The following is a 13,639-nucleotide window of genomic DNA, read 5'->3' as shown; positions in this document are numbered from 1 at the left end:
CTTATCTTTCATAATCTGAAGTTCACCCATCATTGTTCCCAAAATGTCTAACATGTTAGTGTCACTTCTGGGCTCAACTGTTCTCTCCTGCACTGGGTTGGGCAGATGGTAATAGCCAGTCCCCTAATTCAAACTGAGTGTAGAGCCACCTGCAGTAGTAGGAAAAGGTTGGTGTGGCCTTAGAGATGGAGCTGTTGTGTAAACTGACTGGCGTCGCTGACCATAGGTAGGAGCGGGCAGAGATGGAGACAACATCGATTCGGGATGGTAGGGTGCAGTTCCACGATGCGGGAGTAGGCCATCCTTTGCTGGGAAAGATGGCTGTGGCAATGGCGTAGACTGGTATTCTTCATGGACGATGATATGGAGAAGACTGAGGATGGTGACCTGACTGCACTGGGGCATAGATGGCACTAGGTTGTTGCAGTTTAATGTTATCCATATCTTGGAAAGAAGGATCCCTCTCAGCAACCACGGACCATTCATCCACTGTGTCCCATGGACCCTGACTTATGGGAAACTCAGGTAGAAGGTGAAGGGATGTTCTCTGCAGTATCTCCAAACCATTGTGTATGCTGTGTTATGTGAGGTGATACTGGCTGGCTGACTGCTCTATGACGCACAGTTGTAAGGTCAAAGTCTTTAAGGTGGGCAGGGGGATGAATTTGCCATCTAGGTCTTACAATCTGTGCAGATACTTCTTCAGGTTGCATCTTGATTCTGATCAATTATTTGTCCATGAAAAATGCCAGATCGGGCTCGAAAGACCTTACTTCGATAGTAGTACTGGAATGGTTGGACTGTATTAGGTGATGGCTGAAATCTAGCTTCCTCAGTTGGGTGTTGGTAAGAACACACTGGATTCGATCAGTTCCAAGCAAACAAGGTTTAATTGTTGGCATTCTTTAGCTGTACACAACACAGCAGTACACAGGTTCGTATGAATAGATGCACGTGTGTGTGTGTGTGGTATTTACTTATTGACACACACTCTGCACACACAGTCCTGCTCGTACATTCTGCCCTCTGGGCTTATGATGACTGACTGAAAGCAGAGCATGCGCACTGAATTCGGCCTTTCTAACAGCGTCGATTGCCAACAAAACACACACATTTGATGCAGTTTCACTCACCGCCTGAACACTGGGTTATTTCTCGAAGTTGAACAAGGTGATCTTTCCCTCACAACCAGAAACACACTTCTTTAGTGAAATGTTTGATTTCGTGGTCTAAAAACAAAATGACAGCACTGCCGACGGCTCCTGTAACCCGAACGAAGCTGATGGACACTCTCTTGCTCTCGCTCTGGTTGGTGTGTGTGTGTGTGTGTGTGTGTGTGTGTGTGTGTGTGTGTGTGTGTGTGTGTGTGTGTGTGTGTGTGTGTGTGCGCTCATTCGGGAAAAGTGCCCATACAAGGAATTTCGCCCTTTATGACGTTATACTAAAAACAAAACTTATACGAACCATGACGGAGTGTATTTGGCATAGAAATACTCCATGAAACGTCCAACTCATTTTTTTTTTTCAACTTTGTCCATGTTTAGCATGAGAATCAACTCTTTAACAGCCAATAAGGCAGAATGCATGAAATAGCTTTATTATAGCTTATTAAAGAGGTATTTAACAGACTATTTGTACACAAACAAACTGTAATTGTGTTGTTGTTCTTTCCTCTTGGCCAACAGAAACCTGCACCAGGATCAAGTCTTTTGTCTCTACAGAAAATAATGAACAACTGATCAGATCTACTCAGACCCTCCACCACTATGTGCACAGATACTTCACAATCACCAACAGCCTGTTGAACATAATCAATACTCACTTTGGAAAAAGCCTCTCCCCAGTCATAGCAGACGACAGTAAAAGTATTAAGGACAACTGTGCCATAGTAAGACATGCTATGTGCACGATTCTTGAAGTTTCTAAAGGGGAGGAAAAGCTTATCCGTAAGATCATTGAACCGGATCTTTATGATAAGATTGCCTTCACTGGGGTGTCACTGAAAGACAAGGCTGCAGTGATAAGGGACTTTCATGAGGACAAAATGGGAGTCTTTGGAAATATCTTTCTTCCTCTAGTCGCTATTCACCTGGCAAGAAGTGAGTTAGAGAATGTAAAGCCTCCAACCGAGGAGCATGATTTGCCTATTCTGTCGTTTAAACTGGGAGACCTAATGAAGAGCGGTGAAAGTATCGCTAAGCTTCTGTGTGAACGAGGGAGCCGGAGAACAAACCTCAGTGAAGCCAAACAGTTGGTGGAAGATGGCATCTCCATTCTGAAGCCACCCTGCGACGCCTACGATGACATTGCTGGAGAAGTCGGAGCCTACGTCAAAATCATATCTCAAAATATCTAGAGCAGAGTCTTTTCTCAGAGAGGATAGCATTTATCAGCGTTTGAGAATTGCATCATTAATGTTTTGAGGCTACTTTATTATAGAGCGCAGATCTATCAGGATTTAAATGTTATTTTACGCTTGTTTAGTAGAAACACATGAATTGAAGTGAATGAATGGATAGAATCATCTTTAGTGAAAGCAAAGGTTTACTGACCTCACTTGTTGATGTACGTAACTGCAGACGTTACTGTAGTCTGCAACAAACAGAGATATGTCATCCAGTCTTTAAATAAAGAGAAAACAATTACGGTATTTGATTCCTGTTATAGCCGAACTTTAAAATACCTAACTGTGTTCACCATTCAGTAATCCTATAGGGCATGGGTTTTCAAACTGTATGATGCCAATTAAGGACCCCCAATTATGATGAACTATTATGAGGGACCCACTTCCTAAAATCCATCTATTTTTTTGTAAAATTTTGTTTTTTTTAACTGTTAGATAAATGGTAAGTGTGACATAAATACAACATATTGTTTCCCAACTTAAATTGGCTATTAATGTTGGATGTATAAACCTGAAGAATAACATTTTCAATTACAAATAATTTGTAAAAGCAACTTTCAATTTTCAAAACTGCCTTACAACACAAGTGAGCAAGATAAAGGGGACCATAGTGAGAAAAAAACTCACACATATATAATAGTTATAATCCATTTTTGCTTTGTCTTTTTATTCTCTAAAATTTTTCCGGAGACCCCATAGAACCTTCTGGAGGACCCCTGTTTGAAAACACCTGCTATAGGGGGTCCTTCGCTTTATCACTAACATTATGCGTTTAGCATTATAACATTACCAATAATACCTGTTTTCAGTACCTCTATCCACCTACCATCAGTCTCCATTTTAATTTCTGTTCATGTTGACGAGTTATGATATGACCAAATTATTATGTCACCATAAGAATAACTTTATTTGATAACAATGTATGTCATGATATAGTTAATTTACTGGAAAGGCCAGTACGTACACCATGATTTTAGACACTATTGAAATTTTACATTTCTCTGTACCAATGTCAATACAACAGCTAAAATGAATACTAGTCTAAGGGCCAGATTTACTAACAGCTTGCGTCAGCGCAAACCTTCTTTTGGCATAAAAACGACTCTAAGGATTTTCTAAAAAGACGCAACGAAAAACTAGCACTGAAAAGGCTGGATTATTTTGTGGCCTTATTGCATATGCATTTGTAAGAGTTTCCCTTTCAGACTCTATTTATGGAAGGAGAGTATTTAAATTAATCATGCAAGTTGATTTACTAAGGTTTGTGCTAGTCAATTTATTGGTGTTTGCGCCATTATTTACCGCCCCCCACAAAAAGCATGTCTTAAACCAGATGACAGACGCTAAGAGGTAGATTGCATTGGTCATTATGCAAATGATCCGACTGCTTCTGTGTTCGTTAATTTGTGTGTCCTCAGTAGATCATGAGCTGATCTTTCCACTCCCATCTGTGCTTTTTTGTAATTGCACTCTCAAGCTAATTTGCGCTGTTTAGTAAATCTGGCCCCAAGGCTACAAAAGTTATTCAGTCAAGAGCATTGAGTAATTTTTCTTTTGTTGTTTGATTAAAATGTTTAACTGACATGGACAGCTTGAGGTATGTTAGGCTGCTGTCACTTTAAAACATATTCATCAGATCCCCAATATATTGACAATTTTTTCCCAACTCTGTTTACTTGAGACAAAACCGCTTGCGTTTGTGAATACTCGCTAAGACATTTTGACATAATTCGACTGTTACATTATTGAAGTGCAGTAAGCTGTAAAAAGCTTCATGCTCATTTTTGTACAGAATTAAAGCTTAATAACTTTGAATCATTTCCTGGAAGAGTCAGAGGAAAGCCTCACTGCTTCATGAGGCTTCATTTCCCCATCCCTACCGCTGCGCTTGTGTCCTATACAGACGAGTGCACGCCTTCTTTCACCCGTTCCGCTGTTCTCCTGCAAGTAGAACCAAACCATTATTGTGTTTTGTGAGGGACCAAGCAGTCAAGGGCAAAGAACACAAGATTTCCAACCAAAAAATGATTTATTAAATGCAAAAATAAAGTTACAAATTAAATACCTTGAAAAAACGGAATGAAAGGTCTGGGCCCATAAAAAGGGGAAACTAAAGAAACTCAAACTGAACAATAATCAACCAAACAAAGAAAACATGGCCTCCCAAATGCTACACATGGGGAAACGTATATACTCAAAGGACTAGTCCATTACACACACATAGGGAACAACAAACATCAATTAAACACAGTTAGAACAAATAACATAATTCATTCACAAAAAATAAAGAAATGGGTCATAAACAAATTAGTTATATACACAAACAATTATAATAAACAAAAGCAAACAAATAACCCTACATCCCCCCATCTAATCTGCAACATGGACTCAACCACTGGAACAAAATGGCGGCCACTGAGGCTCTCCGGCCCTTTATTAGAACGGACCTCCACAGAAGTGCAGCGTTTTGCCCAGACAGCATCAAACCTCCGCTTTCCACACGTAGGTAACTTAAACTCAAAAGAAATAACATGTAAACAAACAAAAGAGAAGGATGCATGTCTGTGTGTGTGCTTTAGTTACTGCCTTGCTGTGTGGCCACGTTGTCGGCCATCACATGTTTGTTTGATAAAGACACAACTCTCATTTCATGGTAAAGTGCAACGAACGTGCATTACTTTACTTCCATTTTCAACTCTTCCGGGAAAACCAATCAAGAGAAACATACGCCTAGAACACTTCATAGTGCTCATTATATAAAACACAAGTTATTTACAATAATACTTTACAATAAGGTTCATTAGTTAACATGAACTGCACTTAAAAAGCATTTATTTATCTTTGTTAATTTCAACATTTCTTAATGCATTATTCAAATCTTGCTAACATTAGTTAATGCGCTGTGAACTAACATGAACAAACCATGAACAGCTGGATTTACTGAACTAACGTTAACAAAGATGAACTAATGCTGAACAGAGGTGTTTTTCATGGTAAGTTCATGTTAACTAATACAACCTTATTATAAAGTGTTACCGAATATTGTTTAATAACTTAGCAACTCTGTGAAACACTGTGTATGTATGTATGTATGACCGTAAACTAATAAAATGGGGGTGACCAAACCTGGTTTTCAAGTCATGGCCCTAATATAACAATTTTCTATCCATACAGAGAGGGCACACTTTAAATGTATTGAAATTAATAAGGAATCTTTGAGTTAACTTCGAGTATCATTTGAGTATCTCATTGCCAGGCCGAGTGTCCTGGTTTTCGGTAATCAAAATATGGTCACCCTAAATAAAGCCTATATCCAGTCTTAGCTTGGGTTGAACGTGTGTGTGCGTGTGTGCATGTGCGTGTGTGAGCGTGTGTTAAAGGGTGCATGGATTTACTGGGGTTTCAGTTCTGCTGATCCAAAAAAGACCGGTCGGGATAGAAATTCACAGAAATTTCAGTTCAGTTACAACCAAATACATGTGTTTTTGATTGATATTTCGACTCCAGTTTTCTACATAAAAATTCTTTATTTTAATCGGGCTAGTTAAATACTTTTCGGGCTAACAAAATCTCAAGAGTGCCTGCCCGAAGGGCTACCAGGCATTTTGAAATTTTGCGAGCCCTGAAACCATCAGTTGGGTTAAAAATGTAATGTAATTCAACATTTTAACCCAAAGGCTGGGTTTGTCCATATTTTACTCAAATTTGGGTTAAAACAACTCAGGATATTTTAGAGTGATAGGGTTTTATTTGTCAAGTCAACTTTATTTATATAGCGCTTTTAACAATGCAGATTGTTTCAAAGCAGCTTTACAGTGTTAAACAGGAAACTAATGCAGCATAATTTTATTCAGCCGTATAGCCGTTCTGGAGAAAACGGTGATGTCATCAGTTCATTTCAATTATCATACAGTGGCAGTGTGGGCTTTAGATCAGTAATTTAGTTTATATGGATCCATCCATCCATCCATCTTCTTCCGCTTATCTGGGTCCGGGTCGCGGGGGTAGCAGTCTAAGCAGAGATGCCCAGACTTCCCTCTCCCTAGACACTTCCTCTAGCTCTTCCGGGGGGACACCGAGGCGTTCCCAGGCCAGCCGGGAGACATAGTCCCTCCAGCGTGTCCTTGGTCTTTCCCGGGGCCTCCTCCCAGTTGGACATGCCCGAAACACCTTCCCGGGAAGGCGTTCAGGAGGCATCCGGAACAGATGCCCGAGCCACCTCAGCTGACCCCTCTCGATGTGGAGGAGCAGCGGCTCTACTCCGAGTTCCTCCCGAGTGACTGAGCTTCTCACCCTATCTCTACGGGATCGCCCAGCCACCCTGCGGAGAAAGCTCATTTCGGCCGCCTGTATCCGGGATCTTGTCCTTTCGGTCATGACCCAAAGCTCATGACCATAGGTGAGAGTAGGAACGTAGATTGACCGGTAAATCGAGAGCTTCGCCTTACCCTTTAACTCTCACCACGACAGACTGGTACATCGACCGCATTACTGCAGAAGCTGCACCGATCCGTCTGTCAATCTCCCGTTCCATCCTCCCCTCACTCGTGAACAAGACCCCTAGATACTTAAACTCCTCCACTTGAGGCAGGAACTCTCCACCAACCTGAAGTGGGCAAGCCACCCTTTTCCGACTGAGGACCATGGCCTCGGATTTGGTGCTGATCCTCATCCCAGCTGCTTCACACTCGGCTGCAAACCGTCCCAGTGCATGCTGAAGGTCCTGGTTAGAAGGGGCCAACACGACAACGTCATCCGCAAAGAGCAGAGACGAAACCGTGTGGTCCCCAAACCTGACACCCTCTGGCCCTTGGCTGCGCCTAGAAATTCTGTCCATAAAAATTATGAACAGAACCGGCGACAAAGGGCAGCCCTGCCGGAGTCCAACATGCACCGGGAACAAGTCTGACTTCCTGCCGGCAATGCGGACCAAACTCCTGCTCCGGTCATAGGAGGGACCGGACAGCCCTCAGCAAAGGACCCCGGACCCCATATTCCCAGAGCACCCTCCACAGGACGCCGCGAGGGCCACAGTCGAATGCCTTCTCCAAATCCACAAAACAAAGGAGTTTCCAGGAGTCCAGGAGTTTCTTGACCACCTCGGTGACTTCAGCTTGGGTGATGGACGAGTCCTCCTCTGAGCCCCCAGCCTCTGCTTCCTCAATGGAAGACATGACGACGGGATTGAGGAGATACTCCAAGTATTCCTTCCACCGTCCGACAACATCCCCAGTTGAGGTCAACAGCCACCCATCGCCACTGTAAACAGCGTTGGTAGGGCACTGCTTCCCCCTCCTGAGGCGCCGGACGGTTTGCCAGAATCACTTCTAGGCCAACCGATAGTCCTTTTCCATGGCCTCACCGAACTCCTCCCAGGCCCGAGTTTTTGCCTCCACAACCACCCGGGGCTGCAGTCCGTTTAGCCTGCCGGTACCTGTCAGCTGCCTCAGGAGTCCCACAAGCCAGCCAGGCCCGATAGGACTCCTTCTTCAGCTTGATGGCATCCCTTACTTCCGGTGTCCACCACCGGGTTCGGGGATTGCCTCCTCGACAGGCACCGGAGACCTTGCGTCCACAGCTCCAAGCGCCCGCTTTGACAATGGAGGTGGAGAACATGGTCCACTCGGACTCAATATCTCCAGCCTCCCTCGGGATCCGGTCGAAGCTCTCTCTGACAGGAGACTCGGCCAAACGTTCCCAGCAGACCCTCACAGTACGTTTGGGTCTACCGAGTCTATCCAGCTTCCTCCCTCGCCCTCGGATCCAACTCACCACCAGGTGGTGATCAGTTGACAGCTCCGCCCCTCTCTTCACCCGAGTGTCCAAGACATACGGCCGCAGGTCAGATGAAACGACCACAAAGTCGATCATTGACCTATGACCTAGGGTGTCCTGGTGCCATGTGCACTGATGGACACCCTTATGCTTGAACATGGTGTTCGTTATGGACAAACTGTAACTAGCACAGAAGTCCAATAACTGAACACCACTCAGGTTCAGATCAGGGGGGCCGTTCCTCCCAATCACGCCCCTCCAGGTTTCACTGTCATTGCCCACGTGAGCGTTGAAGTCCCCTAGTAGAACGACGGAGTCCCCAGTCGGAGCACTTTCCAGCACCCCTCCCAGGGACACCAAGAAGGTCGGGTACTCTGCACTGCTGTTCGGCCCGTAGGCACACACAACAGTGAGAGACCTATCCCGAGCCGAAAGCGCAGGGAAACGACCCTCTCGTTCACCGGGGTAAACTCCAACACATGGCGGCAGAGCTGGGGGGCTATAAGCAAACCCACACCAGCCCGCCGCTTCTCACCATGGGCAACTCCAGAGTAGTGAAGAGTCCATCCTCCCTCTCGAGGAGTGTGGTTCCAGAGCCCAAGCCGTGCGTGGAGGTGATTCCGACTATCTCTAGTTGGAACCTCTCAACCTCACGCACAATCTCAGGCTCCTTCCCCGCCAGTGAGGTGACATTCCATGTCCCAAGAGCCAGTTTCCGTGTCCAGGGATCGGGTCGTCCAGGCACCCGCCTTCGACTGCTGCCCGATTCACTTTGCACCGGCCCCTTACGGTCCCTCCCGTGAGTGGTGGGCCCACGGGAAGGTGTCCCCACGTCGCTCCTTTGGGCTGAGCCCGGCCGGACCCCGTGGGGGAAGGCCCGGCCACCAGGCGCTCGCATACGAGCCCCAACCCCAGGCCTGGCTCCAGGGTGGGGCCCCGGCTGCGCCGTACCGGGCGACGTCACGGTCCTCCTTTTTTTTGTCATCATAAGGGGTTTTTGAATTCCCCTATTTTTTTAATTCAAATTTAAATCAAATGAAATCATGTCTCACATCACATCTAACTATCTGTCTATCACTTTGTCTGTCTGTCTCTTTATTTCAAGAAGAAGAGGAAAGCTGCTTTCAGTTTCAGTTGCAGACTGTATCATGTTTGTCCAGGAGAGCTGACCAATCAGAGACTTTGCTCTTGGTGTTGTTGGGAAAGTCCCTCGGTGGGCGGCACAGTGTAGAGATTATTCTGGTTCTGGTTATTTCAACAGTTCACTGAGGAGCCTTTACTGTCTTTTCCGGCTTGTGTGTCTTCCTGAGAAGATGTAAGTTAATCTTACTTGGTGTGTCTGACCTAGTTATTTGATGTGTTTACTGTTTATTACTGTTATGTGTTTATTGTTCATGCTTGGCTGAGTTATGACTGCACATGTTCATCGAGTCCCCTTTATACAGTATATATTATGTGTGCAGTCAATCTCAGTCTAGAAGTCTTAATGAGAATATCACAATAAGGAAATACATCAAGACAATTAATATGTGATGTAGTTATGATGACTCAGTACTTTCTCAGAAACGCAGAGATTTCCTGAAACCCGTTTAACATGCGGCGTCTAGCGGCTTTAGTTCAAGTATTACAAGTCCAGCACTGAGGAGTAGATTAGACACATTTACTGGCGTCTGGCAAGTGTACATGTTGTGCTGAGACGGTTGCTAATATTTAACTTTTTGGAGGACACACACACACACACACACACACACACACACACACACACAATAATACGTTTACCTGCACACATGTCTGTCACTTGATTCAGTGTTTATGTAATTCCAATTTTCTCTCTTATTTCCAGACCCTAAAGGAAAATGTCTTCGAGTAAACCCATCTCTACTGAAAATCTTAGAACAAGGTGTTCAGAATTATTTTCTGGCAAGTATGCATAATTGTGTTGAAGTATATTCATTATTTATTATTTTTCAGAATGTTAATCATTCTTGGTCTGTCATAAAACCAAAGTGTAATCAGTGGTGGGTAACACTTTACAATAAGGTTCATTAGTTAACATGAACTAATAATGAACTGCACTTATAAAGCATTTATTTGTCTTCGTTAATGTTATTTTCAACATTTACTGATGCATTATTAAAATCTTGTTAGCATTAGTTAATGCGCTGTGAACTAACAAGAACAAACCATGAACGGCTGTATCTTTATTACTAACGTAAACGAAGATGAACGAATACAGTAACAAATGTATTGCTTGTGGTTAGTTCATGTTAGTTAACTGTCACCCCCCTTTTTGAAAACATACATGAAAATGCACTATCCAAACTTAATAGTTGCAATTCAAGAATGCTTTGGAATATAGACATAAGTTTGGTCTCATTTTAAAGAAGACAGTGATCAGATTATGGCTCAAGTGAAATCGCTTCAAAAATGAAAGTATGAAAAAGTGATGAAAGTTTAAATTTACTGTAAGTCAAATGTACTGTACTAAATGTTATATTTTATATAAAATATATACGTTACAAAATAATTTGTACTCTAAAATTACTATCAAATCAATGCCAAATATCTAACCAATTTGTGTTCCAAATTTGAAGTTTATATCACAAAAATTGAAGTTCCCATGAGATTTTGTTTAGGCGCAGTACCACAAATAGCTACCGGGTGTCATTGAAATTCCATAGATTTTTTTTATGCAATCTCCTGTAACAAATGAATATATTTTTGTCCAAATATCACAAAATCACAAATCAGCTGGCAAATATAGAACCGTGAGACTCAGACCTTTCCGACGATATGTGTTTTGTCAAGATTAGAAAAGGTTTTTATTTTAAAATAAATGTTGTAATATGAAACATGACGACGCGCACTAGGGAAGGAGCCGCTAGAAGAATTTAGAGTACCGTTTCCATGGTAACGCAAAATCCAATTTGAAAACGGATTTCACAGGATGAATCTTGAGTTCGTAAGCTTTCGGATGATATATAGGTTGTCAACATTAGATCAGGATAAAAATAGGATATAAAGGTTTTAAACATGCAGTGGCAAATGGGCCCACCGGTGCATTAACTAATGTTAACAAATGAGACCTTATTGTAAAGTGTTACCGAGTGGGGCTATATAGTCTTGCTTTAACAAACAAATGTCAAGAATACATTTAAAAAAAAAAAGTATTAATTAAAGGGGACATAACACAGTTTCTGCCAGTCTCATGTTCATCTATAGAGTATAGTGTTGATCCTTCAAATCTCCCAAGAGTCTTTAGTTTTATCATATTTATAAAATTCTTTCTGAAAACAGCCGAGCTCGTGGAGGCGTGCAGTGGGCGGAGCTAAAGAGCACGGAGTGGTTTTAGAATGAACAAATGGACACTTATGGTGGTCAGCTAAACAAATGTATTTAAACACACAATACACCATCGCATTATCCCTGATTAACTTTCTATTCAATATACGTTGATGTTATAGGCACTTATGCGTCGGTTGCCAACAAAACACACACATTTGATGCAGTTTCACTCACCGCCTGAACAAACTGCATCCACTGTTTCCTTAACACTGATCACAAGGTGATCTTTCCCTCACAACCAGAAACACAATTCTTTAGTGAAATGTTTGATTTTGTGGTATAAAAACAAAATGACAGCGCTGTCTGAACGAAGCTGATGGACACTCTCTTGCTCTCGCTCTGGTTGGTGTGTGCGTGTGCGCGTGCGCGCGTGCGTGCGCTCATTCGGGAAAAGTGCCCATACAAGGAACCCTTTATGATGTTATACTAAAAAAACTTATACAAACCATGAAGGAGTGTATTTGGCATAGAAATACTCATTTTTTTAAAACTTTGTCCATGTTTAGCATGAGAATCAATTCTTTAACAGCCAATAAGGCAGAATGCATGAAATTGCTCTAGACATCCCCTTTAAGAATGTCTTATTAAAGAGGTATTTAACAGACTATTTGTACACAAACAAACTGTAATTGTGTTGTTGTTCTTTCCTCTTGTCCAACAGAAACCTGCACCAGGATCAAGTCTTTTGTCTCTACAGAAAATAATGAACAACTGATCAGATCTACTCAGACCCTCCACCACTATGTGCACAGATACTTCACAATCACCAACAGCCTGTTGAACATAATCAATACTCACTTTGGGAAAAGCCTCTCCCCAGTCATAGCAGACGACAGTAAAAGTATTAAGGATAACTGTGCCATAGTAAGACATGCTATGTGCACGATTCTTGATGTTTCTAAAGGGGAGGAAAAGCTTATCCGTAAGATCATTGAACCGGATCTTTATGATAAGATTGCCTTCACTGGGGTGTCACTGAAAGACAAGGCTGCAGTGATAAGGGACTTTCATGAGGACAAAATGGGAGTCTTTGGAAATATCTTTCTTCCTCTAGTCGCTATTCACCTGGCAAGAAGTGAGTTAGAGAATGTAAAGCCTCCAACCGAGGAGCATGATTTGCCTATTCTGTCGTTTAAACTGGGAGACCTGATGAAGAGCGGTGAGAGTATCGCTAAGCTTCTGTGTGAACGAGGGAGCCGGAGAACAAACCTCAGTGAAGCCAAACAGTTGGTGGAAGATGGCATCTCCATTCTGAAGCCACCCTGCGACGCCTACGATGACATTGCTGGAGAAGTCGGAGCCTACGTCAAAATCATATCTGAAAATATCTAGAGCAGAGTCTTTTCTCAGAGAGGATAGCATTTATCAGCGTTTGTGAATTGCATCATTAATATTTTGAGGCTACTTTATTATAGAGCGCAGATCTATCAGGATTTAAATGTTATAGTAGAAACACATGCGGGCTGAACTGGAGTGAATAAATGGATTTAATCATAGTAGTGGATGCAAAGGGTTACTGACCTCACCTGTTGATGTATGTAACTGCAGACGTTATTGTAGTCTGCAACAAACAGAGAGATGTCATCCAGTCTTTAAATAAAAGGATTCCTGTTATAGCCTAACTTCCTGACTTTGTTCACCATTCAGTAATCCTATAGGGCAGGGGTTTCAAACTGTATGATGCCAATTAAGGACCCCCAATTATGATGAACTATGAGGGACCCCCTTCCTAAAATACATCTATTTTTATGTACTATTTTTTTTTTAAAACCCTTAGATAAATGGTAAGTGAGACTGCCTTACAACCCCAGTGAGCAAGATAAAGGGGACCATAGTGAGAAAAAACTCACACATATACAATACAGTTCGGTAGACTTTATCCATTTTGCTTTGTCTTTTTATTCTCTAAATATTTTCTGGGGACCCCATAGAACCTTCTGGAGGACCCCTGTTTGAAAACACCTGCTATAGGGGGTCCTTCGCTTTATCACTAACATTATGCGTTTAGCATTATAACATTACCAATAATACCTGTTTTCAGTACCTCTATCCACCTACCATCAGTCTCCATTTTAATTTCTGTTCATGTTGACGAGTTATGATATGACCAAATTA

The 13,639-nt window shown here is 42.6% G+C and overlaps 1 protein-coding gene across 1 annotated transcript; it reads left to right on the top strand.

Annotated features, from left to right (window-relative positions):
• Positions 1-9,486: 9,486 nt before the first annotated feature.
• On the top strand, positions 9,487-12,982 carry LOC307119819 (uncharacterized protein). The gene is made up of 3 exons (XM_079806391.1): positions 9,487-9,494; positions 10,023-10,079; positions 12,186-12,982. Exon 3 carries the CDS (start codon positions 12,401-12,403, stop codon positions 12,854-12,856), a length of 456 nt encoding a protein of 151 aa, XP_079662517.1. The 5' UTR covers positions 9,487-9,494; positions 10,023-10,079; positions 12,186-12,400; the 3' UTR covers positions 12,857-12,982.
• The last annotated feature ends 657 nt before the right edge of the window (positions 12,983-13,639 follow it).

The sequence above is a fragment of the Gobio gobio genome, assembly GCF_949357685.1.
Source record: "Gobio gobio genome assembly, chromosome: 23".
Classification (NCBI taxonomy): Eukaryota; Metazoa; Chordata; class Actinopteri; order Cypriniformes; family Gobionidae; genus Gobio; species Gobio gobio.
This window is presented reverse-complemented; position numbering and strand designations above follow the sequence as displayed.

Excerpts from the sequence above, each read along its gene's own strand:
- LOC307119819 (XM_079806391.1), top strand. The coding sequence starts at position 12,401 with ATGTGCACGATTCTTGATGTTTCTAAAGGGGAGGAAAAGCTTATCCGT.